Source organism: Canis lupus, chromosome 12 (assembly GCF_011100685.1).
Source record: "Canis lupus familiaris isolate Mischka breed German Shepherd chromosome 12, alternate assembly UU_Cfam_GSD_1.0, whole genome shotgun sequence".
Lineage (NCBI taxonomy): Eukaryota > Metazoa > Chordata > Mammalia > Carnivora > Canidae > Canis > Canis lupus.
This window is the reverse complement of record NC_049233.1, coordinates 3611591-3639316: the sequence shown is the minus strand read 5'-3', so window position 1 is coordinate 3639316 and position 27726 is coordinate 3611591. Positions and strand designations below refer to the sequence as shown.

The 27726-nt window shown below is 54.3% G+C and overlaps 1 protein-coding gene across 10 annotated transcripts in view; it reads left to right on the top strand.

Annotated features, from left to right (window-relative positions):
• Nucleotides 1-27726, top strand: part of GRM4 (glutamate metabotropic receptor 4) — a 116235-nt gene that overhangs the window by 916 nt on the left and 87593 nt on the right. For 7 of the 10 annotated variants that reach the window (XR_005367589.1, XR_005367591.1, XR_005367590.1 and 4 more), the window contains exon 2: nucleotides 10527-11421. Coding sequence is in view for 7 of the 10 variants with exons in the window: in XM_038553776.1 (XP_038409704.1) it covers nucleotides 10903-11421 (519 nt within the window). In the remaining 3 variants the exon portion in view is untranslated. Of the gene's footprint in view, nucleotides 1-201; nucleotides 786-1482; nucleotides 1605-10526; nucleotides 11422-27726 lie in introns of those variants that run through there. The other 3 variants (XM_038553772.1, XM_038553773.1, XM_038553774.1) reach the window with 3 other exon arrangements.

Here is a 27726-nt window from a genome sequence, read left to right as displayed (position 1 = left end):
TGCTGGGGGGTCCCCTCCGGGGTCGGGCTTCCCCGGCGCCCGGGAACTGGCGGCGCCCCCTCCCCGCGCGGGGGCGGGGCTGCGAGGCGGAGGCCCGGCCTGAGAGAGGCGCCCCCGCACCGGGGCGGTCTGAAGCTGTTTGTGCAGAAATGGGGCGGCAGTGGCGGCGGCGGGGAGTCCTGAGGCCCCGCGTACGAGCGCCCCCTGCCCCCAGGCCACGAGTGACACCCCCTCCTTAGAGTTCAGTCCGTTTCGGAGGAGGCTCCGCGCTTCCTTACCCTGTCTCGGCACCGTGCCTGCCCCTGGGTGCGGGAGAGCCGCTTTGCGGACTGAGCTGGGCTTGCCTAGTGGGGTGCCCGAATCCACGTGTCAGTGGGAGCCGTGGTTAGTCTGTCTGACCCTCTGTCGTCTGTCGGAAAGCTCTCGGTGATGGGGGAGGGTGTGTGTGTGTGTGTGTGTGTGTGCGCGCGCGTGTGCGCCCATCATCCTCCATTCTGGGCCACTGTGGGGCCTCAGGGTAGGCGGCGGGGCCAGTGCTCTGAGAGTCTCCACGCTGGGCACCCCCTTCCCACAGCCTGCTACTCAGCCTCACGTCCCTGGGGCCAGCTCATGGTGGAAATAAAGAATGTTCTAAATTCCATCTCCCTACTCCCCCAGGGTGCGCGCTGGGTCTGCCCCACTTTCCCCTCTGAGATCCACATGGGATGTGGGCCTGGGGTTCTGCGTCTGCTGGTTGAACTCTTCAGAAGCCAGTGCCTGGGTGGTGGGAGCACTTCAGTCAAGAGGTGAGGACCCTAGGGAGCCTTTCGGGGTGACCTTTCCTGAGGTGGCAGAGAGTTCCCACAGGTGTGTCTGGGGGCTCTTGGGTGTGGTCCCGGCTCCTGGGCAGGCTCTGGGAGCTAGTGGTGAGGGCCCCTGAAGAGGACCTGTCTGCAGTGGAGGGGGAGCTCAGAGCTCTGTCCCTTTCCCTGGGCCCCACAGAAGACCACTGGAGGGCCTCTTTGGCCCTTACTCAGAGTCCTATCCCTGACATGGGGTTGGGGGCCTTTGGGGTTGGTACCCTTGAGACTCTGCTTAGCCTTGGATGAGCATGCCTGCCCACTTAGGTATTGGATGACCACTGTCTTCCCCTTCCTCCAACCTCTGTCTGTTAGCCATAAACTTTCCCTCACCTGTCAATGCCTTCAACCTCTCAGAGACAAAAATACCAAAAAGTTATTACCCGCCTCCTCCCGCCAGGCAGCAGTCAGTGCAAGGGCTACCTTTCTCTGGGATGTTTGCATTTGCAAGAGGCCCAGAGAGGAGATGGCAATGCTCAACCCAAAAGGATGCTCTACTGGTGGTAAATGAGAGATATATGGGATGGTGGTAGGGCAGGCTGCAGGGCACAGAGAAGGAGTCCTGAGCTGGCAGAGGGGGAAGCGGGGGGCGGGAGCATGTCAGGAGTTGAGCTGTTTTCTTGGCCTTTGTGGCCTAGTGTAGGCCGCACCTGTCTTCCTCCCTCATCCCTCCTCCCCCAGCCTGCGTCTGGGCGTCTTCATTCTGTTGGAGGCGTGACGTCCCCAAGAGGAGCGCCTGGCACAGTGGCAGACAGGCAGCCCGAGGTAGGTGAGAGCATCAGTGAGCGAGCCAGCCAGTAAGTGAGCAGCTAGCGTGCTACCTGCTACCAGGAAGGGGAGGGAGCAAAAAGCTCTATGGGGGGTCCCCTGGTCCAGCTTCCAGGATGCTGGGCCACACCTCAACCCACCCTGCTGCAGGGGGGTAGCTGGCAGGAAAAGATGGGATCAGGGGACCCACGGGTTTCTGAGCTTTATAATTACAGCCAACAGACACATCCTCTACCCTAGACAAGTCTGGAGCTCGCAGCCCCTAATTACCACCCACCCCAAGACATCTGCCCACCCCGTTGTCCTCCTCTGCTTGGCCGGCTGAGAACCTAACTTTGCAGTGGGCAGGCCCCACTGGCAGCCTGGGCAGCTGGGCCCGCTAGCTGCTGGCTGGGAGGTTATCTCACTTCTGCAGAGTGGAAGCTGCCTTTGCTACCCGGAAAAGGCATAGGGGGAAGCCGGCATCTGGGCTCTGGTCCTGCTTGCTGGGGCTGGCAGAGGAGTGGCCAGCTAGCTGGGCTGACCCAAGGCAGGAGACTCAGGGGCTTGCCTTGGTGGGTAGCTGGCCTGCGGCCAAGGACACTGGCTTTCCGTTGCTCCCACCTAGCCTGGTGCTGACTCCTGGAAAGAGCAAGGAGGGCTTGTTTTCGTGTCAACTCTGCCCCAGTTAGCAGGGGACTATCAAAAATTAGTTTAGAGATTTCACTGTCTTTGACCCTTGCAGAGTGCAGACTGTCTTTTCCTGGCTCCTGGGAACTCTGCTTCTTTCCTGGCTGTGGACTGGCTCTGGCCTGGCTCTGGCCTCCCTTGTCTTCTTGCCCTGCCTTTCTCCCAGTATGTCACCCTGCTGCTTCTCAGTGCTACCCCAGCCTCGTAGCTCTGCATTCCAGACAAGCTTCCTCCTCCCTGCCAGTCCTGCAGTCAAGCTGGGGGGGGGGGTGGTGCTTCTGCCTCTGCTCCCCCCTGTCCCCCCCCCCTTTCCCTGCCTGAACTCACTCCTAAGAAGGAGGAGTAGCAGCAGAACTTGCTTGGAAAAGACAAGCTTACCCCACAGCCCTGCCCACCCCACTTCCTAGCCCGCAGGCCTGAGCCAGCCTCTTCCAGCCTGTCCGTTGTTTCTCTTGGCTCCTTGGAAAAATGAGCACCACAAGGATAGTAAAAATCACCCCTTAAATTAAAGCTGATGACTCCCGTCGAAATGTTTTATTATCAACCTCACCTTTAGCAATGTCGTTGGCAGCAGTGAGGCATAAATATATGTGTACACATGTATATTAAATAAATTGGGGAATGCAGTGCATAATGACATTATCTGGACCCCATTCAATTAAGGGAGATATTATCTGTGGTAATTGGGAAATGCCAGCCCATAATGCCAGCCCATGCCATTTCAGGCTGAGCCACGCTGACTAGCTAGCTGTAGTATCTGGTTAAGCCTCCCCATTCTGGAGAAAGCACTGGCTGCCCATTGGCTGTAATGCAGGGGGGTCCCAGGAGAGCCAGCTGGCTGCTAGTCCCAGGCTGGACCACGAGGTTGGGTCCTGCCCTGTCCCCTATCCTCAGCCTTCCCACCTCTCTGCTCTTCAGGGTGATAGAAACTGGCCTCTGGACCTGTTTTCTGGTTGGGCCTGTGACTTCTAGTGAAAACACGGTCATTGCTGTGGCTTACACCTTTATTGTTTCTAAAATCACTGGGTGATTTTTGATCTTTAGGAATAAAGATTGGGGACTTGATCTTAACTTTCTGGTGAGCCATTTACTTCACAGGTAGCACTGGCCCTTCCCTGTGCCTGGCTCCTGTGTGGCCTGGGGATGGGAGGGTCACCCACAACTGGTTGTGCTTATGACTGTGTAAGATGGTAGAGTCTGGGCTTTGACTTGTGAAGCCCGTGGGCCCTCTCCCTCTGGGGCAGTGCTGGAGTAGGGGGAGCTCTGAGTTAAGGAGGTGTTTGGACAGGAAGAAGGAGGAGAGAGGAAGAAACAGTATTAGTCGGGAAGCTCACAGTAGCACCAGCTGCAAACAAAGACACATGCCCACTTGGATTGTGCCAGAAGACTGGGAGGGGGGCGGGTTGGCAGTGGTGGTAGGTGGAGGCAGGACAAGTTGGGGTAGGAAGGAGAGGCCTGGAAGTCTACAAGGAAGTGGGGGCTGGCAAATGGAGATTTGCGCTCCCCCTCCGGGCGAGGGGGAAGGTCAGTGTCGGGCCCTTCCTGGGCTGATGAGATGGGCTTGCTTTGCCTTCAGCTGACCAGAGCTGCTGTGGCCTTAGCAGGTGGCATCTCTTTGAGTCTCAGGTTTCTCTTGCCATGAATCCTTGCCTGTCACTGCGCTCAGAGCCCTCCAGTGGGCCCCCATTTCTCCATCAGCACAGGTCTTGTCTGATCTTGTACCCATGCCCTCTCTGACCTCCTCTCCCCCCTCCCGTTGTTCCCACTGCCCTCCGGGTACTCCGGCTTCCTTGCTGGTCCTTGAACAATCAATGCTAAACATGAGCTCAGGGACTTTGCCCTTGCTTCTCTCTACCTGGGACACTTCTGTGGCTCACACCTCTACTGTTTTTAGTTGCTTTCTCCTATGCCCCCTCTCAGAGAAGCCTGCCTTGACTATCTTTTTCTGAACAGACCCCAGGGTCTTGACCTCTCTCCTTACCTGCCTTAGTTTCTTCATAACCTCTGGACTCCCTGAAGTGCCACATATCTTTATGTAAGTATGTTTATTGCATCTCCTGGGCCACCCCCCAGGTTGGCCCCAAGAGGTGGGTGCTGCTGTCTGTGTCTGTTACTCCTAGCACATTTCCAGTGCCCAGAGCAGAGCCAGCACACATTTGATCGACACGGTCAATAACTGAATGGTTATGGCAGAAAGGATGTATTCTATGCCTGACCACACCAGGGACGTGTGAGGATTTGGTGCCAGGTCAGAGTTTTACTCTGCAGACGCAGAATGCTGCTTCAGACCCTGCCCTGGGTATCACCTTGGCTGCCTGCTGGCTCCGGGCAAAGACCGTGTGTTGTTGCTTATTGAGAGTTTCTGAGCCTTGGGCTAGGCACAGGAGATGCAGAGATGAGTGTGGTCCACACAGGCCCTTAAAATCTTCCAGGCTCATCATTGCCAAATAACACACACACACACACACACACACACAGAGAGAGAGAAAGAGAGAGGGAGATGTGAATGTGCAAGAAGGAGGAAATAGAGCTAGGATCATCAGGGCAGGCTTCCTGGAGGAGGAAGGGTCTCAGTTGCTACCTGAAGGGTGAAAGTCACAGGGAGGAGGCTGGAGGGAATCCTAGATTGGAGGAACCACAATGGCGGATTTGAAGTTTTCTCTAGTTTCTATGGGCATTGAGCTGAGGAATTACTTTCTCATCCCTCCTGTCCTCTATCATTTCTTCTTTCCTTGCATGTTTCTGCAATGCCCACCACATGCCCAGCGAACCAGTCACTTTGGAATCAGGCTCTTTTGGTGAAACAGGGAGGGGATGGCCTATGAAGCAAGATCTGGGGATTTCTGTACTTGGGAGGGTTCCTGATACAGGCTGGTGGGCTGGAGCTTCTTGGGGATGGGAAAAGAATGAGATCCACGGAGCCTGGACCCCCACTGTGCCCTCCTCCTTGCTCTTCAAACATGGCCTGGCACGGCCCTGGGGAGTGTCTGGGAGCAGGGCTGCTGTTTCTATTAATATTGACACTGATGACCTGGGAGAGAGGGTGGGAAGAGCCCAGAATTCTTCACTCGCATCACATCATTCGTTCCCTTCCACAAGCTCTGGTGGGGGATGCCAGGCAATGTGCCAGGCTGGGATGCAGAGATAGCAAGAGGAGTATGACACGGTCTCCTCAAGCTGTGGTCCCTGTGGGGAGAGGGTTGGGCTGTTGAGGTTGAGGGAGCTAATTAGCCATCCCCTTTCCCCATGGACCAGGGATCACAAGGGTGGGGATCAAACTATGGGCCTCGTTGCTGTGGGGTGCAGCGTCTTCTTGCTTGTTCCTTGGGTCTAGGCTCTGTCCATTTGGGAGGAGACTGTCCAGCATAGCGCACCTCTGCTGGACCAGTGCGGGGCCCCCAGGGGGGCAGAAGGGAGGGGGCCTCAGAGGTGGCCTGCAGTCCAGCGTCTCAGGTCTGCGTGGGCACCTGTGGGCTTGGGGTGGTGGGGGAAGAAGGGGAAGGGCCCTGGTTCTCCCTCATGTTTCCTGCTGGGGAGCAGAGCCCCTCCCGTGGAAGTGTGAGTTGTGGGTGATGAAGTGTCTAAACAGCTCAGAGATTCAAAACAGACGCCACGCCCAGCTTTGCTGAGCACCTGGGCTGGGCCAGGCCACAGAGACAGAGGTGAATGGAGAGGACTGAAGTTGGGGAGGAAATGTGGAAAAGCTGAGGGGAGGGAGGAGGCCTGGCTCAAGGAAGGCAGAGGTTGAGAGGGGGTGCTGGGGCAGGGCAGGGGGAAGAGCCCAGAGCTTGAGTGGCCTTGCAGGGGCTGAAAGCCTGCTTGAGCAGCTCTGGGTGCCAAGTGCAGGGTCATTCCCTCTGACTCTGTCCCTTACTTTGGTGTTTGGGGAGAATTCTCTTTCCCTAGCTTTGGGAGAATAAAAAGCTGAGTGAGTTTAGTAAACGTTGCAGTAGCTCTCTTTGGAGCCGCTTGTCGTTCCATGGTTTGTGGTTCTTCCTGGCTCAGGCCCTGGTTGTGGAGGGAAGGATTTAGGTTAGACGTGCGGAAGCATGGGACTTGGAAGGATCACTAAGGCAGGTTGGGGAGTTTCTCCCTGCAGGCCTGCAGATATCAGAGAGGCCCTCAGATTGTAGGGTGCCTGGGCTGGAGGGGGAGGAGGGCAGACTGCACCCTCCCTCCTTGGCTCTCCTTACATCCCCTCTCTGGAGGATGTTCTGAAAGATGCTGTTGTGTGTGGAGATGACCATGTGCTCTTTCCTTTGCTCCTTGTCCCTCCCTGCCTATCTGGAGCCAAAGATCTGACAGGGGGTGGAAGGGAAGGGAATAGACAGGTTGAGGAGAGAGGTGGGGAAGGAGAGGGAAGGGTAGAATAAGAGGCCCCCCACTCCCCACCCCCTACCCCCCACCTCCAGCCCCCAAACGTCTGAAGTGTGAGCTTCCCTGGCTGTTTTAGAATTGAGGGGGTGGCCTGAGGACTCAACCTCCCCCCATCTGGCCCCTCTTTGCTAAGGTGGAGGCTGCCCGGTGGGGGTACGGAAGGGTATGGAAGGATGGCCTTGGCTCCCCCTGCTGCCCCACCCCCAGCCTCTGCTCCTGGTGGCGCCTTTTACTCAGAGTATTTTTACTTTTCCCTTGTTCCTGTTACAGGATCAAAAGAAGGAGGGGAGGCTAAAAGAGGCGGTGGTTTGCCCAGCTCTTTGGAGATGTTCAGAAAAGGCAGACCCAGCAGACCAGGGATGGGGAAGACCAGGGATGGAGCGAGACTGCTGTGGGTGGGGGCAGGGCCGTCGGGGTGGAGGGAAGCCTGTGAGCAGTTAGGGGGCAGGGCCTGGGGCCTTGGGCTCTTGATTCTAATGTTGCAAGAATTTGCTTTTCTCCTCATTGAGGCCTCCTTCCACCATGTGGCCTCTGCTTCTCCCCATTGTGTGTGTGTGTGTCTGGTGTGTGGTATGTTTGTGTCTGTGGTGTATGTGTGTGTGGTGTCTGTGGTGTGTAGTATGTATGTAGGGTGTGTGTGCATATGGCATGTGGTGTGTATTGGTATGTGCTGTGTTCATGTCTGGCATGTGTGTAATGTGTTTATGTGTATGTGATATATGTATGTACAAGTGTGTATGTATGATATGTTTGGTATATATGTGTGTGGTGTGTGTGCATATGGTATATGTGGTATGTGCATGCTGTGTGATATGTTTGTGTCTACGTGATATATGTTATATGTGTGTGGTATGGGTGTATCTGTATGGTGTGTGTGTGGTGTATGCACGTGTGGTATGTGTGTATTCTGTGTGGTATGTTTGTATCTGTGTGGCATATGTGGTGTGTAGTATGTTTGTGTCTATGTGATATATATATGTGTGGTGTGTGTGTATGGCATGTGTGTATAATGTGTGTATGGTGTGTGGGTGTGTGTGGTATATGCATGTGCGATGTGTGTATGTGGTATGTGTGTATAGTGTGTGCTATGTTTGTATCTGTGCTGTATGTTTGGTGTGTGTATAGTGTGTGTGTATGGTGTGTATGTGGTATGTGGTCTGTGTCTGGTGTATGTGGTGTGTAGCATGTTTGTCTATGTGTTATGTGTATGGTGTGTGTGGTACGTTTATATCTGTGTTGTGTGTATGGGGTGTGTGTGTGGTGTGGTACGTTCGTGTCTGTGTGCTGTGTGTACAGTGTGTGTTGTGTCTGTATGGTGTGTGCACATTGCTCCGCCTGGGGTGCGTGGGCTCCCAGGAGAAGCCGGTGTTGGGCCTTCACGAGGAATCTGGAGCCTGAGCTGGGCCGACCGCGAGGAGCCCCGGCCCTCCGCCAGCATCGGCCCCACTGCGGCCTCCTCACAAGGCCCATCTGAGGCCAGGACTCCCTCCATGTTTAAGCCAGGCCGCCCAGGCCCGGCCCGCAGGATGGCAGGATGTTAGGAGAGGGCCGCCAGCAGAGCGCGGGCTCCGGGGGGCCTGCAGGCCTGGGCCTGGGGTGGAGCTCCCCTTCCTCCTCTGAGCCCGCCGCTCCGGGGTGTGAGCCCGCTGCCATGCACGCCCAGCACTTAGTGTGGTGCCCGGCACACAGCAGTGTTGTCATCGCTCCAGGGCCACCATGGCGTTTGGACAAGACAGTGTTTCATTGTGTGGGCTGTCCCACCCATGGGACACCGGCCGGGAGGGGACTCCTTCCCATGGCTGTGCCAGCTGAAAGTGCCCTGCAGGGGCAGTCTTCCCCCGGACCGCATCCTCATCCATCCCCTTCTGTTCTGGAGATCTGGGAAGGAGATCTCTCTAGGGGATGGCAGGGGCAGGGACCGCCGGTGTTCCTGTCTGAATTGCCTTTGCCTGGTGCTGGCATCAGTGGCAACTACCCCACAGCCCTTCACTCCCCGTGGCCACCCAGAAAGCCATCTGCTAAACTCACTCACAGGGAGGTGGAAGTGGGGATGACAGTTCCATTGAGGTGTAGCCCCCCTCCGGTGTTTTAGCAGCTCTTACTCTTCAGCCTTCCCCCAGGTACTGACACCACCACCCCACCCCACCCCACCCCCGCCCCGCCCCAGCACTAGGTCACTGGCTCCTGGCTTCAGGAGTGGCTGTGGGATTAGGAAGCTTTCCTGCAGGCTACCTCGGACCTCTCAGTGTGACTGGTGCTGGCTTTGAGTCTTGCCCCATCTTGACTTGCTTTGTGACTTTGGGAGGGTTATGGGATTCCTCGGGGCTTCTGGTTCCCCTGTGGCATGGGCTGAAGGAGAATTAATAGCTGTTCTTGGCCTCTGAGGAGCTAAAGGGTGGGGGAACATTTTGATGAGGGGTCAGATGTGTGAGGTGAGGGTTCAGAAGGCGCTAGGCAGGGAAGCTCAGGAATTGAGGCTGTACTCTCTTCTTCCTCTCCTTTCCCAGAACTGGAGCAGTTGGGGCCTCTGTGTGGGGGAAGTCCAAGCAGGGGACAGGTGGCTCTGAGAGGCTTGCTTGGCCTGGATGCAGGGACTGCATCTCTAGGAAAACCTCCTAATCCAAACACAAGCCCTTCTTCTAAATGGCTAGGGAAACTGAGGCACAGAATGGGTGAGTGGCTTGCTGGTCTTCATTTGACAAACCCATTGGAATGGGAGCCTGGGTGTCAGCCCCCCAACCAATCCCTGACTCAGCTTCCAGTGCTTCTCCCTGTGGCCTTCTAAGTTGAGGGGAGGGAGGTTGCTGGTTTTGAGCGAGTGGGAGGCTGGGGCAAGGGAAGGAACCCCAGGGGAAATTAGCCCAAATTAGCAGTGAGAATGAGGAAGAGCTGGTGTTCTCTCCTCTACCCTTGCAGATAAATATTTAATCACAACAACAATAATAATGACAATGATCATAATAATGTGCAGTAGTTCAGGCCATAACCTGAGCCCCCCCTCTCAGAGGGAGGAAGTGGGGGAGAGAGAAAGAGCAGTGGAGAAATTGAGAGCTAAAGACCATGAGAAAGATGGTGGGGGAGGGAGGCCAAGCAAATGAAAAGGAGGCCTACCTCCTTGAGCTTGGAGCCCCTGGGGTTACCGTCTGCCAGGGGTGTGGCTGAGGTAGAAATGTGAAATTTGCATTGCCCGATTGGATTTGGGATGAGGATTCTGAGCTGGGACAGCCCCAGCTTCTCCCTGGTCTTCAGAGTGAGCAGCTCCCAGCCTGGTTTCTTCTGCAGGGGGCCTTGCTGGCTTCCTTATTCCTCAGTCCCCAAGGAACCTAAGTGTCTTTGGCTCCAGAGCTGGGAAGCTGGGGTCCGCGTGGTATTGTGCTTCTCACTACCTGTGTGACTTGGACAAAATGCTCTTCTGCTCTGGGCCTCAGTTCCCTCATCTCTAAAATGGGGTTGGATCCTGTGGACCTGATTTCTTGCTGTTCCCTCATGTGGGTGAGTGTTGAGGAAGACCCTTCTTCCTCTCAAGTCAGTTCAGGCTGTTCCTGGGGAGTGTGCACTCTGATCCCCTGGTTTCTGATGGCAGTGGGTCTAGGCCTAAGAAATCTTCAAACATGACCTAATTTCTGCCTCAGGCTCTCCCACTTGAACCAAAGTCGAGCAGCAGCTGGGAGAAAACCAAGTTCAGATTTGTGGAGCCTGTGGCGATAACCTCCAGCATCTCCTTCTCTCAGGCTCCTCATGAGAGATCAGAATAGCTAATGTCTTCTTTGGGCTTCTGTTTGATTCTCTCTCTCTCTCTCTCTCTCCCCCTCCCTCTCCCTCTCTCCATCCCTCTCCCTCTCCCCCTCCCTCTCCCTCTCTCTCCCTTCTAAGGTTGGTAGGAGGAGAGCATTGAAGCTGTTTTCTCCTTGATGCCAAGATACGTGAAGCTAGGAGCACTCTCTTTTCACATTCATCCGTCAAGAACAGGCCCGCAGAACGTGAGGACCAAGACTAGAGCTTTGCTGCTCCCTGGCCACTCCCTGCTGCCTGTGGGAATGGCCCATGTCAGCAACTGAGCACTGCCTGAGTGGCGAGGAGCACCAGCATGGGTGACCCCATTGGCTGCCCTCAGCCACCCTGCTGCTGAAGCAGCCCTGGAGAGACTTGTGGGGGCTGCCCTGCCCATGCTCACCCAGGCTGTGGGGCCAGGGGCCTGCCAAGGCTAGGAGTGGGGCCTGCCCTTCATGGGTCTCTAGGGATTTCCGAGATGCCTGGGAAGACAGGCTGGGGCTGGTGGTGGGCCCGGCTGCCTCTTTGCCTGCTCCTTAGCCTTTATGGCCCCTGGGTGCCTTCCTCCCTGGGGAAGCCCAAGGGCCACCCCCACATGAATTCCATTCGCATAGATGGGGACATCACACTGGGCGGCCTGTTCCCAGTGCACGGTCGGGGTTCAGAGGGCAAGGCCTGTGGAGAACTTAAGAAGGAGAAGGGCATCCATCGGCTGGAGGCCATGCTCTTTGCCCTGGATCGCATCAACAATGACCCGGACCTGCTGCCCAACATCACGCTGGGCGCCCGCATTCTGGACACCTGCTCGAGGGACACCCATGCCCTCGAGCAGTCCCTGACCTTTGTGCAGGCGCTCATCGAGAAGGATGGCACAGAGGTCCGCTGTGGCAGTGGCGGCCCCCCCATCATCACCAAACCGGAACGTGTGGTCGGTGTCATCGGTGCTTCAGGGAGCTCTGTCTCCATCATGGTGGCCAACATCCTTCGCCTCTTCAAGGTTAGTGTCTGGCCAGTTGGCCCCAGACGTGGTCTTCCGCCAACAACCTAGGGTGCCAGGCCTGGCTAGTTTCTTTCTCCTCTTCCCTCCTGGACTCTGAGGACTGTACCATCCCCCACAACAGTATCTGAGAATTTGGGGGCAGTCCTGTGGTGAGAGCTGAGGATCCGAGGAGTGTAGGTGTCAGGGAGGAGCGGCTCCGGGGTGCTGACCATGGTACTGAAACAGCACGGCCGCCCAGAGTTCCCTGATCAACTCCGCTCCTCTGTGGGGAATTCTGAACCAAGAGGGGAGAATGAAGTGCTGGTGAAACAGAAGGAAGGAGATAGGTGGACAGATGTGTAAAAAGACAGACAGATGGATATGTAGAAATACATGTAGTCAGAAAGAGAAACAGAGTCAAAGAAATAGATAAAATGGAAATATGAATGTTGGAGACTGCCAAAGAGATAAAGCAAGACTTTTGTTTTTGACATTGTTTTCAAATAAATTGTAATTCCCTAGAAAGATATGCTTTTCTTGTAGTAGTTGAGAAAGCCCAGTGTGGCCCTCACACTTCACCCCAAGATTATGGTTATAAAATGTGTCTTGATATTTTGGATGGGGCAGTGGGCTACAGCAGAAGGTGGATGGTGGATGAGGACAGGGAAAGGGCCTCGAAGGAGCAGGCGGTCTCTGTAGCTGTTGCTCTGGGCCCAGAACCAAGCTTCCCTTGCTCATTTGCTCATTTCCTTCCTCCTGCCCTTCTTCCTTGCACACCTTTCTCCCTTTCGTCTGGAATCCTTCCCTGCCCCCTCCTTGCTACCTCCCTTCCTCTCTTCCTGGGGCAAGAGCTGCTGATTTGCAATTCAATTGGAGCCAAGTGCTTCGCTAAGCTGCTAAAACAACTGAAAGCTACCGGGTAGAGAGAAAAACATTACAAGCATTTTACCAATAATTATGAGCCGCTCTTCTTTGGAGCCTGCCTTCTTTGCTGTGTGTTTGTGTGTGCTTGTGTGCTTGTGTGTGTGTGTGTGTGTTGTGTAAGGGGTGCGGGGTGTGGGGGGGGAGGGAGGGAGGGAAAATATGTGGGAGGAGGAGGAAGGAAAGCACAGAGGAAGCCACTGGGTCCCTCCTTCATCCTGGTGTCAGGTTCCCAGCTTCTGGAGGTGGCCCCTTCCCTCCTCAGTCTCCAAAGTTAGACCCAGTGGGCTGAGAGAGGCTGTCTGGGCCCATGCAGAGTGGGAAGTGGTGAGGCTGTGACTCTCTCACCTAGACCTTTTCAAGAGCCCATTTGTCCAGTCCCATAGTGCATCAGTACTTTGGGAGCATTTTTAGGGGCCTGGGTTGAAGTGGAGGTGAATGGTGTAGAAGTCCACTAAGTTGGGCATGGGGTGGGAGTGGGAAAGAAATGAAGCTAGAGTTGTCCTGTTACAGCGTGGGGTGGGAGTTAGAACTTTGTGGGGTCATGTGCCTTGTGCTCCTTACCTATGGGCCTTCTTCCTGGGGTGTTGGTTTTACTTATAATCCAAATGGAAACACTATCTTAATTTTTAAGCAAATGGATGAATTATGAAGAATGCCAGATTAAGCTGAACAGAAAACTTGAAGGAAACTTTGCCCTTGCAGTAGACAATCCAAACAGCCCCCAGGGGGCTGTGCTGCCAGAGATCATTCCTTACAGATGGTTTGGGAATGGGTAGCCTGGTCCACTTCTCCCACCCGCACTGAGGAGTGGAGACCCAGAGGGGAGGAGAAAGCAGGGCTCAGCTGCCCAGGCCAGGTCCTGGCAATGGCTTAGGTTAGCTGAGTCATTGCTTCAGCCTGCCTGCCCCAGGCCTGAGAGGGAAGGCCACCTGGGGCCATCAGCAGAAAGGACAAGCCCCAGACTCCTTGTCAATCTGTCTGGGTGGGGCCTAGGTCCTCGGCCTTGGAGAAGAGGCCCAGACTATATACATGGGGCTGTTGCAGTTTCCTTATTGGAGCTTTTTATTAAACACTTTTGGGGGCACCTGGGTGGCTCAGGTGGTTGAGTGTCTGTCTGCCTTCGGATCGGGGTGTGATCCCGGAGTCCCAGGATCGAGTCCCACATCAGGCTCCCCGCATGGAGCCTGCTTCCCCCTCTGCCCGTATCTCTGCCTCTCTCTCTCTGTTTCTCATGAATAAATATAATCTTAAAAAAAAAAAAAACACTTTTGGGGACTGTGGGTGTTTTAGAAGACAGTCTGATGGGACCCTTGTTTTTTTTTTTTTCTTTAAAGATTTTATTTATTTTTTCATGAGAGACACACACACACAGAGAGAGAGGCAGAGACATAGAGGGAGAAGCAGGCTCCGTGCAGGGAGCCCAATGTGAGACTGGATCCCGAGACTCTGGGATCACATCCTGAACCAAAGGTGATGGGACCCTTGTGTCCATGACCTCAGTGAGTGCCTCCCTGCCATCTCCCAGAGATGAGCCAGTACCCACTTTATGGAGAGATGGAGAGGCTAAAGGAGTGGAGAGGTGTCACTTGACACAGGGTAAAGGGTACAAGAATGGTATCTGTGAGTTCTTGGAAACATGGATATTTTGGAGTGAGGCATCAATGACTCCACTGGGAGTGCACTGTGACTTCCATGCTAATCTCTCTCTAGTTGGCACAAGGTCTCTGGTAGGGTGAGGGTGCCTGGAGCCAGGCCTCACCAGCCTAGGGGCTCACAGGTACTCCTTTTTTTCTGCCCATCTGGTTACCTATGAACATGGCTGAGGCCTCAGTTTTATCTGTGCCTTCTCAGATTGCCCGAGAGATGAATGGGTTGAGGCAGGGGGTCAGGAGCCTCCCTGCTGCACAGAAAGTGAGATGGGATTGGGAGGTGGGGGCCTGGGGAGGAGAGAAGGAATGGGGGCAGGAGGGACATGTTGGAAAGGAGATTCAGGGCAGGGGAGATGGGGAGAGAGCCAGAGGGAGGCAGTCATCTGTGGTCTGCATTCCTTGGGTTCCTTTTTAACAGTGTTAATGTTCCAGCCTGGCGACAAGAGGGCTCCTCAATAATTAAACTGAGAAATGAGAGGCTGGGTGAGAAACTTAAAAGCCTTTTACAGAGGCAAAAAGGTTGAACTTTGTTGGGGGCGGTCAGGAGCAGAGGCCACTGCCTGGGGAGCATGAGGGAGGGGCGCCCAGGCCAGGAGAGCTGCTGTGTCAGGTGTCAGTTTCAAAGGGCATCACTGCAGCCCCAGCCCTGCTCTGCCAAGGCCAATAAGTGGGGCCTGCTGGGAACTTCTACCAGAGGCTGTGATTATAGCTCCCCTTCTTCTAAGAGGTGAGTTTCTTGTGCACAGCTCAGAGAGGAGCTCTGGGCTTGGGGGCACTAGAGGTGATTTCCTACCTGGAGAAAGCTAATGGGGTGCCTTTGGGGTCAGGGTATGAGCAAAACTCAAAACTAGTAGAGCTGGAAGGGGCCAACTCCCCATCGTACAGATGTAGAATCTAAGTCCTTCTAGGCAGGGCCAGAAGTTAGGTCCTCAGCTCCCAGGCCTGACTCCTTCCAGAATGCCTGTCCAAATAAACTGGGTTGGAAGTGGGACCCAGGCTTTCATGGGGACCAGAAGCCCTGACTCTCAGAAGTCGTGGGTCTGACTTGATAGCTTATATCCCTTACTTCCTGTTCCCATCCTCTTCCTTCATCCTCATTTTGGCTCTCTCTTTGGGAACAGGGAATATTGATGGGTGTAAAGAGTACCTTTTGGAAGAGCTCCTAAAGCCCAAGGATGTGGCTAGCGCAATGCTATGTTGGGACAGCCCAGGTTCTGGAACGAGTTAGGCCTGGGTTTGAATCTTTCCACCAGAGTCCCCTCACCTCCATTCACCGTGTAGGTCATTTATACCATAGTGTGAATGGGCCAAGAAGATCTTTCCCTGAGAGCAGCCACTGTTGGGGGGAGAAAGAATATATCAGGTGCCTTGGAAGAAAGCAGTTTTTAAATTCCAGACTTATAAAGGCTAGAAGGATCCAGAAATCGTTCCATTGAGTCCCTCATTCATTTGCAGCAGACAGAAAAGCTGAGGCTTGAAGAGGGTGGTGTGTGTGGGGTTATCCAGCCTGGTGTTGAAGAATTTGGATGCTGGAGCCAGAGAGTCTTTGTCACCATGGCTAATTATTTTGCCTGTTTGTGCCTCTGCTTCCTCATTTTTTTTAAACAATTTTATTTATTTATTTATTCATGAGAGACACACAGAGAGAGAGGCAGAGACATAGGCAGAGGGAGAAGTAGGCTCCCTGTGGGGAGCCCGATGTGGGACTTGATCCGATCACGCCCTGAACTGAAGGCAGATACTCAACCACTGAGCCACCCAGGTGCCCCTCTGATTCCTCATTTGTAAAATGGGGATGAGAACATAGGCCTATCCTATGAGAACATATCCTCATAGACCAGGTGAGATAATTAAGAGTTAATGTCCAGAGAAGGCCTAGCACGGTGCCTGGCACACAGTCAGCCCGCAGGAAATGTCACTGCACAGCTTGTGGGGCCTGAAATCAGCATGAGAGACTCCATTGATGTGGAAGAGGCTGGAGCGGGTGGGCAGTGACAGACGGTGACCTTTGAGGCTGATCCTGGAGAGGCCCCACCATCTGCTGGGCCTCTCGTCTTCCTGCAGACCAAGCAGCCAACCTAACTTTAAGATAACAAGCTAGGTCTCACTGTCAGACAATGGAGCATGGGAGGAAGGAGTGGGGTAAAATGGAGGGAGGGCAGAAGGGGGCTGGGAGAAGAGGGGGCAGAGGGGACACTGGTGAGCTGGGGAGAGGGTGGAGATGGGCAGGTGCCCCAGCTTCCTAAGAAAGGCAGGGCCGGGGGCGCTGGTGAGCCACATTAGGCCTTCTGTGCAACCCCCCACCAGCCCTCCTGGCTGTGTGATACTCTGGACCCACATGGGGTTGTAAGTGCTGTAAAGGTTTGTGGCTTACTTCTGGAGAAAGCTGCCTGCCTGGTGCTTGGCTTGTTCTGCTCCTCAGTGCCTGACCCAGGACTCTGGGGGAAACTTTATGGCTTAAATAACACAAGATATTCTATTGAGGATGTGGCTTTGTGTCTTCAAAGTGTTTTCACTGCACAACGAGGAGGAACTTTCAAGAAAGTCTATCCACCCTCCCACAGCTTGCCCACTCCCTTGAAGACAGCTTCATCCTTCCAGCACCAGGCCAAAAAATCTGGTGACAGTTTTGTACATCCTTTTTCTACTGTCAGCAAACCCTACAGGCTTTCCTCTTAGAATGTGCCCTAGACATGACACCCCTCACCCTTCCCACCCCTGGGGCCTCTCCCCAGACCACTGCAGAAACTTTCTCTTCTCTCTCCTTCCAAATGGGCCTCTCCACAGCCAAACCTTTGCTCAGTGGCCATAGTGAGCTTTCTAAAAGCCAGATCTCACTCCTATTAAACCTGTCATTGCTTTTAGATTAAAATGCAAATTTCCAAACTCCTGCCTGTCTGAGAGGCTCTGTGCTACCAGGCACTCCGACCACATCTTTTGTCTCTCCTGGGTGCACTCCTTAAACTCATAAGTTTTCCTTATGGTCCTTGATGACACTGTTTTCCCCACCATAGGGCCTTTGCATTTGCTGTCCCCTGTATATGGAATGTTCTCCCTTCACTCTGTGGGGATAGGTACTTCTCATTCAACCTGAAGCTTAAATGGACTCCCTTCAGAGAAGCCCTCCTACCCCTCAATTATTCGGTCTTGTTTCCCCGTCTTTCCCTTTATGGTACTCATCATGGTTTGTACTCATGTGCACATTTCCTTGTTTTCCTCTTGGCTGTTGCCTTTCCCCTGTAGACCAGGGGTTAGCCCAAGAGCCAAATCTGGCCTGCTATCTGTTTTTGTATGACCCATGAGCTAAGAATAGTCTTGGTCTTTTAAGTGGTTGAAGGAAAAAAATCAAAAGAATAATGTCACGACACAGGAAACGCATGTGGGATTCAAATTTTGGTGCCCATAAATAAAGTTTTGTGGGTATATACCAGGCCCACATTTATGTATAATCTAGGGCTACTCTTTTTTTTTTTTTTTTTAAAGTAATCTCTATTTTTAAGTAATCTCAACATGGGGCTGGAACTCACAACCCTGAGATCGAGAGTCACACATTCTACCAACTGAGGCAGCCGGGTGTAGGGCTACACTTGAGCTCCCACCTGGGAAGTGAGATGAGTCAGAGGACATCAGCTGACCCCGCCAGCCTCTCAGCAGCACCTGCAGGACCCCCAGTTGGTGCCAGGCCCATAGGCTCTCAGGAATCTTGGCTGAATGAACTCATGGAGAGTGAGGCATCTGCTGTCCCCATGTCCCCCCAGACTCTGTGCTATCAGCAGGGTCGCCATGGTCTACAGAGTTCTGTATCAGCTCTTGGCTGTGGGCATGATTGTAGCCAGGCCCATCTTACCATTGGGTTAAACCAGTGCCCACCAGTGCCCACCACTTTGGTCATCCTAGGACCAACCTGGATGTATCTCCAACCCCAAAACACCTCCGGTTCCTCCCTGACTTATGGAATTCCTTTCACCCAAATCTCTGTTCCCTGTTAGTGCATATCTAATCCTGTACCATTTGAGGCTGTTGTTAGAGATTTGTTCTAACAAAGCTTCCTCAATAAATATTTGAGGGTGAGTGAGGGACCCTCCAGGAGAGGTGTCTGAGGTGGAAAAATCCCACATTTACAACAAAACACACATCCTGTGCCAGGGTTTTTCTTAATCTTCACAGCAAGCCCTGGTGTGTAATTGTTATTCCCTTTGTACAAATAGAGAACTGAGGCACAGAGAAGCTGAGCAATTTGCCCAAGGTCACACAGCATGTGTGGTGGAGCTGGAATACAAATGCAGGCTGTTTGGCCCAGAAGCTACCCAGCTCGCCACTCTGCTCTCCTATCTCTTGGCCATCAGAAAGACTTGGGTTTGAGACCTGGCCTGATACTCTGTGTGGCCTTTCTGAGTCTGTTTGCTCACAGGCATGATGGTATTTGCCTGGCAGAGGTGATAATGTGTGCAAAGCCCTGAGGAGGTGCTCAGGGGACACTGGTGTCACCAGAATAGTTTTGCCAGAGGTTAGTGTTTGTGAAGTGCTAGGCCGCATGAGGGGTGGGGAATGTGTGGAGGAGGTGTGGGAAGGGGGTCTTGCTGAGGGTGACTATCAGGGGTAGCACATAGGCCTTGCTTGACTGTGCCCCTCTTTCCCACAATCATCAGCTGTCCGTCTGTGGTGAGAGTCCGGGAAGGGGGGCCTCAAGACATAAGGGTCAGGCTGAAGCCTGCACCGAGGGGGGTGGGGGGACACGTGGCCCCAGGAAGCAGCTGCAGGCCCAGGCTCAGAGCCCCCCTGACTACTCCTTTGCTAGTTCTCTCCATGCCCTCTGAGCTCTGTCCAAACCAGCTGGATGTTGTCCATGGTGGAGGGGTAGCCCCCGCAATACAGTCAGATGCTGGGGATCCAGGGGTAGCGGGAGGACGGGTGGGTAGGGCTGCCGGGGTAGAGGTTGTGTGGCTTCAGTGGTTCTCAAGCCTGGCTGCTCATTGCAACCACCAGGGGAATTTACTAGAGCCATTTGATTCCTCAGCCTCCAGGGGGCTGATGAGACGTGGAGGCCTGACCTGTGTTTGGATACCTGCGAGGGGGCTGGGTTGGCCACCAGACCAGGTGCTCTGAGTGGGCCCGGCATTCCCCTTCCACCTGGCTTCCCCAGGGGGCACCCCACCCACCCTGCAGCCCTGGCAAGCCTGCTACTTCCCAGGTGCCCCCTGTGCCTGCAGAGCCGCTCGGAATGCAGGAGGTTTGGGAGTGGAAGCCGGGATTCAGCCCTGGCGACTGGACTGGCAAACAAGTCTGTTATTGTGAAAGTAGAAGGAGGGAGTGGGGCCTCTGGGGGGACTTCCCAGAAATGCCCTTGAGGGAAGCCTGGTGGGGTCCTGGAGTCCAGGTGGGAGCTGACGGCCCCTGGGTGGGCAAGGGGTGTGACTTTGCGGTTGAGGTGGGACAGAGCCTGGGAGGCTCAAGTTCACTACTGCCAGCATCTGGCTCTCTCTCCTGACTGGACCTCGGCTTGTCCACCTATAAAAATCAATTAATTCTCCACTGACTCATTTACTCACTCATTCATTCATTCACTCACTCTTTTGTTTACTAACTCCATACTGAGCATCTCCTGTGCCCAGCCCTGCCAGCAGCAGTCTCCATCTGGCTGCACGATGAAATCACCTGGGGAATTTGAAAAAATCCTAGTACCTGAGCCCCACCCCAGGAATTCAGATTAATTGGTCTGAGATGGGACTCAGGTTCCCCGGTGAAACCCACGTGCACCCTAGGTGGAGGACTACTGCTTTAAGGAACCTTATAAGGCAGGAGACAAAACGGAGGAAGGCCTTGCCTTGCTGGGCTTCCACGTTTGAGGGGGAAGGCAGGCAGTGGATAGGTAAAGCATATAAATACTTAATGGAGAACAAAGCAGGGAAGTAACTAGAGAGGTGAAGGAGTGGGGGGCCAATTTCAATGGGATGGTTGGGGGTGGCTTTACTGAAAAGGGGACATTTGTGCATAGGCTTGGTAGAGTAAGGGGGGTTGCCCTATGGATATCTGGAGGTGGAGTGTTTAGGTAGAGGGAATAGCAAGTACAAAGGCCCTGGGGCATGGCTTTTCCTGGTTATTGACCTGGGAACCCAAGAGGAAGTACTGAGCCCTGGGGGCAGGGAGAGGGGGACTACAGGGATTCCAAAACCCACATCCTGCTCCTTATTGCTGCACAGGGTGTTGTGGAAGGGGGGCGGGCAGGAGTCTGATGACCTTGGGCAATCACTGGGCCTCTCAGGACCTCAATTTTGTCACCTGTACAATAGGCAAGTGGTCCCTGCACAATTCTCCTGGAGCCACACAGGTGATGGGGGAGGAGCCATAAGGGCGGAGCCTGAGGGAGGATCCTATCCTGCTGGCCTCCTCCTACCCATGCCCCCCCCCCCCACGCTGTCCCTTTCCACTCTCCCCCAATCTGAGGAAGGAGAGCTGGAGACAGGAGCCAGGTAGGGCCAGCCAGACAGGGAGCCCCAAGAGGCAGTAGCATGTAGTGGTTAAGGTATTGGCTCCAGGGCCTGGTTTCAAACCCCTGCTCTGCCATTTACTACCTGGGGGGCACCTCTCTGTGCCTCAGTTTCCTTGTCCGTGAAATGCCAGAAACCCACCTCATAGGGCGCCGTGAAGACTGCACAAATGCATGGAGAGTGCTAGGGTAGCGTCTAGCGTGTAGACTGTGGATGGCGGCTGAATGCCTGGTTGTAGCGAAGCCCAGAGCACTCCCTGCCCTTGCAGGTAGCCACATGGTAGGTAGCCCAGAGCTTGGCCCCAGGTCACTCCACCTCTCTGGACCTTGTTCATCTCATCTGTGAAATGGGCAGACTCAAATGTACCTTTCAGGCCAAGGATGTGGAATAATGTAGAGAGGAGCTGGCGGTGGAGTGGGTGGGTGCACAGCCGGGCTCCATAATGTTGGTCCTCATCTCCCGCTGACAGAGCATCCAAGGGGGGTTCAGGTGAGAGGATTTGGTCTGAGCCATGCAAGCTGGGGAGCTGGGCAGGTCTGTGGCTTTTGGCAGAGGGATGACTGGTGAGTGTACCTGAGTGTCCCCAGTGGGATGGTCCTGGGGCTCTCCTGAACCTCACTATGAGGTCTGGGGATGCTGGGGTGATCACTGGCTCCCCACTCAGGGGAGAGCTGTGGGTCCTTTTACCACTGAGGCTTCCCATAGCTCAGGAATCTGCATTCTGGGTCTGGCTCTGCTGCCAACTCACTGTGTGACCTTGGGTGGAAGGAGGACATTGGACCAGGTGGGCTGACCCCACTCCTCTCCCCCGTGGCCTCTCCTGCAGAAGGAGCATTGAGTTTTACCTCCTAGGGGTCAGGTCACCATGGGATTGCCATGGCCCCCGTGGCCTTTCTGGTCGTCTCTCCAGTGGAGTCCAGCCTGCCTCAACCCTGCATGTTCTCTGAACTTGGGCCCTGCTTTCCAAACCTACCTTAGGGATTTTCCTGGTCAAGTGCTCCTCCTCAAGTCCCCTCCTTTTTTTTTTTTTTTTTTTTTTTTTTAAGATTTTACTTATTTATTCATAAGAGACACAGGGATTGGCAGAGACACAGGCAGAGGGAGAAGCGGGCTCCCTGAAGGGAGCCCGATGCGGGACTTGATCCCAGGACCCCGGGGTCACGCCCTGAGCCAAAGGCAGATGCTCAACCACTGAGGCATCTAGGTGCCCCTCGAGTGCCCCTCTTGATGTCTGATGGACAGAGTCAGACTCCTTCAAACCCTGACTCAAAATCCAAGACTTCCCTGAGCCTTCGTGGGCTGCAGCCATCCTGGTACGTGAGGTCCTTTTCCTTTGCATGGCTCTTGTAGGGCTCCCTGAGGTCCAGGGGCTTATTGAGGGCAGAATCGGGCTGGACACCCCCACCTTTAGGCCCCTTCCCCTCCACCCCAGTGCCAGGCCCTGTCAGTGCCAGGGAGTCCGTCAGCCTTGGGACCAGGTGTGGAACCTGGTGAGGGAGTGGGCCCTGTGGAGGGGTGGGACCCACATTGTCAGACCTGTTAAGCTCATGGTACTTCCCCTGCCCAGCCCTGAATGAGCTGTGTGCTTTTCGGTTTCCTCCCAATTTATTAAACTAGCATTTTTATGACCCAGACATATTGGAAATGAAAATAAGGCACATTCTGCTTTATATTCCAGTTGACCTTTACGCTTGCCACTTGCTCAGGGGCCTGGCCTGGGTGAGGGGATGAGATGCGGGCCCCAGCCTTCTGCCTTGGGGCTGCCATGGAGAGCGGTACCCCCGAGCTGTGATGGGGGGAGGGAAGCAGGGCCACCCTTAGTCTCCAGTCCCTGCCTCATTCTGTGGGACCCTGTGGCTTTCTCTGCTTCCCTCATATTCTACCCACATCTCTCCCTTTCCTTCCACCTTCTCTGGCTCTGCCTGGGCCTCTCCCTGGATCATGTGGTGGCCTCATCCACAGTTAAGGCCAAGAGGTAGGACTGGCCAGCAGCTCACCTGAGGCTGGACAGGTGTGCCCTAGCCTCCCAGCCACTCTGACCACCTGCCCGCCTTGATGATGGCCATCCATATCTCAGTACTGAGAGCCTCCTGGTGGGCACCAAACCCCTCGAGGCCCCCTTTCCCGACTCAGATCGTCGTCGTCGTCGTTGTCGTCCCCCCCCTTGCCGGTGGGATGACCGTGGGCTGGCTCTGCAGGCATCCCAGGGTGGTGGGGACACTTGGTCAGTTGCAGGGATGTGAAGCTACTTCAGACAGGGCAAATCCTGGCTCTGCCACTCCTGGCTGTGTGACCTCGGGCAGGGAAGGTCACAGAACGTCTTTGAGCCTGTTTCTGGATCTGTAAAATGGGTAGGACGGTTGTGAGCATGAATGGGACAAGGTAAATTGACTGGCCTGGTGCCTAGCGTGTGGTAGGCCCTCAAGAAGCAGTAACTGTTGTGAAGTTTGTTCATGCATGAGAGGGAGGCTGGATTCTTCCCCCTGTCCCCCTATTTTATCCCCTCTCAGGCCTGAGTCCTCCCCACCCAGGCTTTAGTTTTTTCCTGGGGTCCACTGAGAGGGGCCCCTTGGATGACACAGGAGGTGTGAAGTGCAGGTGCAGGAAGGTAGAAGCAGGCCTGGCAGCCTGTTCTCTAGCCATCCCCAGGGGCCTAGGAGGAATTTAAAATTGTTAAGGCTGAAATATGCTGGAGGGAGGGAGGGAGCCCGCTGAGCAGCACCCCCATGCTGAGCAGGAGCAGCCAGGGGCCCTGATGGTCCTCTGGTGTCTCTGGCTAGGGCTGCAGAGTAGAGAGACAGCACTTAGCTCATTCTTCATCCCCTGTGGTCTGTGGTTTCAGGGGAGGCCCAGCAGCATTAACCTCGGTCAGGGCAGTGGGTGTCTGTGTTCAGTGCAGCTGCCTCCCTCCCTTGGAATTGGGGCCTGAGAGCTGTCAGGGAATCCAGTCCCATGTCTCCCCCTCTCCCCATCCCCGCCCCTGCACCATAGCGGCAGATAGAAAGCAAAGCTAGATCCTTAGGAAGGAATGTGGGCAAAGGACACTCCTCCCCTCAGGGGAAACCTTGAGGGTTAGGACATTTGGGGGCCCTGCCCCCAGGTGTGTGAGGGACATGGCTTCCAGAATCAGGTCTGTTCTGAGGGGAGGTGAGGGAAGTGGGGAGCACACAGCATTCACAAAGGAGCCTTTTATCAAAGGTGAGTGGCATCATCCACAGGAGCCTGGCAGGAAAGGGGTTCTCTCTCTCTCTCACAAGGCATCATGAATTTTATTACCCCCAAATTCCAAGCATATGGAGAATTAGAGAGCCTAATAAACTGCTCTGTACCCAACACCTGGCTTGGTCAAATACTGATGTTTTGCCCTAATAATATCAACATTTGTTTTCATTTTAAGAACGAAAACGTTGCAGATGTCATCAGAGGCTCCATGTGTGCGTCTTGCACCCTCCTCCGCTTCCTCCTCAGAGGCAGCCACTGCCCTGTCCTGTAGGGATTGTTTGTAATTCTTTCAGTTACTGTGCACTTAAAAATAGTTTTGTTTTGCGCGTTTTAAGCTTGCTAAAATTGGGATCTGGGTATCATGTTGCTCTTCAACTTTTCCTTGGCCACATACTCCCCCCCCTTGGAACAGCACCCTGTTCATTTTCTTGTTTGTTGACTGTGGACACCTAGCAAGGTTCCTGATGATCTTCCTAGTTTTTTTACCAAGGGTGCTGCACGACAAAGCTGGCCACTGTGTCTTTGTGTTCTTGGGAGAGTTTCTTGTAGGTCACACCCAGGAGTGGAATTGCAGACTCGTGGGGAATAAGCCTCCTGAACTTTCCCAGAGCCTGGCAGGTTGCTCTCTACGTTTTATGCAGGAATGCTGGTTTCCAAACCTGCCTCCACATTGGACCCTTCTGGTGCTGGTTAGAACACACGTTTTCACCAGGTGCCTGGACCTACGCAGCCTTGCTAAGAGGATTCTCAGGGTGTGAAGTCTTGTTTCATCAAGCTCCCGGGTGCCTTGTGGACTTGCATTTGGAGGTGCTTCCTCTGGGTCTGCTGCTCACTTGCTGTGCAACTTTGGGAGTGTTGCTGGATCTCTCTGAGCCTGGATGTCCTCCTCTATAAAATGGGGATGAGGATAACTGAGGACTCAGGCTCTAGTGTTGTCCACCGGAAGGTTGTGTCTCCTCGACTCCATCTGTGATGTCAGGCTTGATTCATTGTTTTACACAACAAACGTGACAGATCTCTGCTTTATGCAGACCATGCCCCATGCTTCTGAAACTTGGGGTTGGGGTGAAGACACCTGACTCCAGAGTCAAATGGTCAGTAATTTCATGACAGTAAGAGGAGTTTTTTTTTTTTAAAGAAACATTTTTTAAAAAGATTGTATTTATTTATTCATGAGAGACACACAGAGACACATGCAGAAGGAGAAGTAGGCTCCATGCAGGGAGCCCGACATGGGACTCAATCCCCGGTCTCCAGGATCACACCCTGGGCTGAAGGTGGTGCTAAACCGCTGGGCCATTGGGCTGCCCAAGATGAGTGTTTTTAAAAAATTTTATTTATTTATTCATGAGAGACACACAAAGAGAGAGGCAGAGACACAGGCAGAGGGAGAAGCAGGGTCCCTGTAGGGAGCCCAGTGTGGGACTTGATCCCAGGACCCCAGGATCACACCCTGAGCCCAAGGCAGACACTCAACCACTGAGCCACCCAGGTGTGACAGATGAGTGCTTTAATTGGGGTGGATGAGATGGCCTTATTCAGCTTGGTGGGAGGTGTCAGGGAGGGCTTCCTGTAGGAGGACAACTAGCTCAATAGCCAGGATACAATTAGGTAGGTGGAGGTCTGTGCTGGGCAGCAGGGGAGGGCATTGCAGGCGGAGGGACCCAGGAGTCCGAAGGCCTGGTGGTGAGAGAGAGAGCCTGGTGCTGGTGTCGGGGTCAGCTGTCTTGCTTCGGGTACTGCTGAGGCTTGGGGTGACATGGCAGGAGGTAGGGGCCTGACATAGGCACCTACCTCCTGGCAGTGGTTTCTCCTGACTGAGGCCTCAGGTTGCAGCTGAAAGGGGGTTTATGGGAAGCCTGAAGTGTGAGGAAATGTTAAGTGCCTTCTAAGTACTTTGATTATTTTAAATTGCTTAAGTGGTTTCTAAGATGGTCCTAAGTATCCTGGGGACACAGACATAAAATCAATTAGGAAAGTGCAACAAACCCAACCGACGGAGAGTAGCCCCCTCCCCTGCTTGTCCTCCCCCACGCTCACCTGGGCCTGGCTTCGGCCCTGGCCTGTCAGCCTGGACCAGGACCCCGTCCATTCCCCTCTAGCATCAGGCTGGGGAGTCCCCAACTTCTGTGCTGGCCCCCCTGGCCTTGAGTCCTGGCTTCTCTCTCAAGCAGTTTGGGAGGTAGGGGGAGAGGACAGGATGAGTGGAGGGGTAGGGGGGTAGGCAGAGAGAGAGATTGTAGGTGAAGGTGCCTGAGAGGATCTCCCATGGAGATGCTTCTCTCTCCTGAACGTGCCCTTTATCCAGGGGCCCCAGACCCCCTAGGCCTGTAGTAGTATTTTTTAAGTGTGAAATACTTTCCCATGGGTATTCAAAGGTACTGAGGGACATACCCCAGCCCCACCATGGAGGCAGCCACTGCTTCCTTTCAAAGAGGGCATGAGTCTGGACTTGGGGCTGCCGTATGGCACACGCTGGGGGCACCATTCACCTAGTGTATCAGGGCAAGGTGTGTACACCTGTGTTCTCCTCCACTGTCTTCACATGACTGCAGCAGGGGTGACCTTGGGGACTGATCAGCGAGTAAGGACTTGTCCTTTGCATGGCCACCAGTACTCCCTGCTTCCGGTCTCCTGGTGATGGACACTAGGTGGTTCCCCACCCTGTGCGTTTGTGAACAGAGTCATGATGGCTGCCTTTGTCATTGACTGCTTTGCACATCTCTGTGGGGCGAATTCCTACGGAGTGGGAGTGGAGTGGGAGTGCCGGGTCAGAGGGCCAGTGTATTTGTAATCTCATGGCCTCCTGCCAGCCCTGGGTGGGGCCTGGACTCCCTGGGGCCTGGTCTCCACCTCTGCTGCCAGCTGGGTGGGGCTGGGAGGAGGCCCCGTGGCTGGTGCTGCTGACCTGGCCTCTGTGCAGCCTTGTGTAGCAGATCATGGGGAGCAGGGACCTCAGTCCTTAGCTAAGGAGAGGCTCAGAGGAGTGAGTGCGCCCTCTTCACTGTGAGTCTGTGTAGGGTGGGGTGGAGGCAGCCCTAGGCCTCTCTGCAGGTCCCGGAAGGTGCTGAGAACTAGCAGCGGGGGTGACCATTGCTGGCCTGGCTCGGCTGGCCATCTGTCCACCCATTCCCTCCACCCCCCATCATTCAGGTGTGATTACCCCTAGTAAAACCCTCAATGCCCATACTCTGCTGTCTTTGGACGCTGCGGCTGCCTTGTGTATCCCTGTAACAGACGCGGCTCGGAGGGGTGGTGACTCCTTGGGTCCCGCAGCGGCTCAGGGCTGGAGTTTGGCTGGTCCTTTGCCTCTCTGGCTCCCCAAGGAGTGCTTCTGGCCCAGGCCCGCACATTATGTTTATCCTCCGTCTGCACCTTGGTTTAGACACTATCTGCTGGAGGGCCCCCCTTCTGTTCTAACCAGCCTTGGGCCCTTGACAAGATCACTTAGACTGTCTGCCTTTCCATTTCCCCATCTGCGCGATGCATCAAGACCCAGTTTTACTGAATACTTTCTGAGGGTAGTGAGGCAGGAGCTTTCTTACTTCTTCCTGGAGGGGCCTCAGAATTCTTCTTTTGGGGGGCTTGAAGCTGTTCTTGTTTTCCATGTGGATTTTCCATGTAATACTTCCTCTGAAGAATCAAGGGCTCTGCTGCCTCCTTTCTCCCCCCTCCAAATTATTCAGGGAGATGCTGTCACCTGCAGCCATTGTACATATTTATTATATTAATTCTACATAATTCACCGAACTCCCTTTGAATGAGACGTGGCTTCCCCTACTGAAAACCCTCTTTATTCTTCCCCGCTCTTCATATCCAGCTACAAACCTCCTCCCCTGAGACCCTTCCCACACCAGTCCTCACCTGGGTCTGTGCTGGCCCCTAAAGCTTTCATTCCCTCTAGCCTCCCCACCAAGAGAGGGACCCTGAAGTCAGGGACTATATCACCTATTTCTTCTGGGGAGTCCCCATAGAATCTAGAGAGATGAGCTGAAAAATATTTTTAACAGAAAGATGTCAACGTGAAAAAAAAAAAAAAC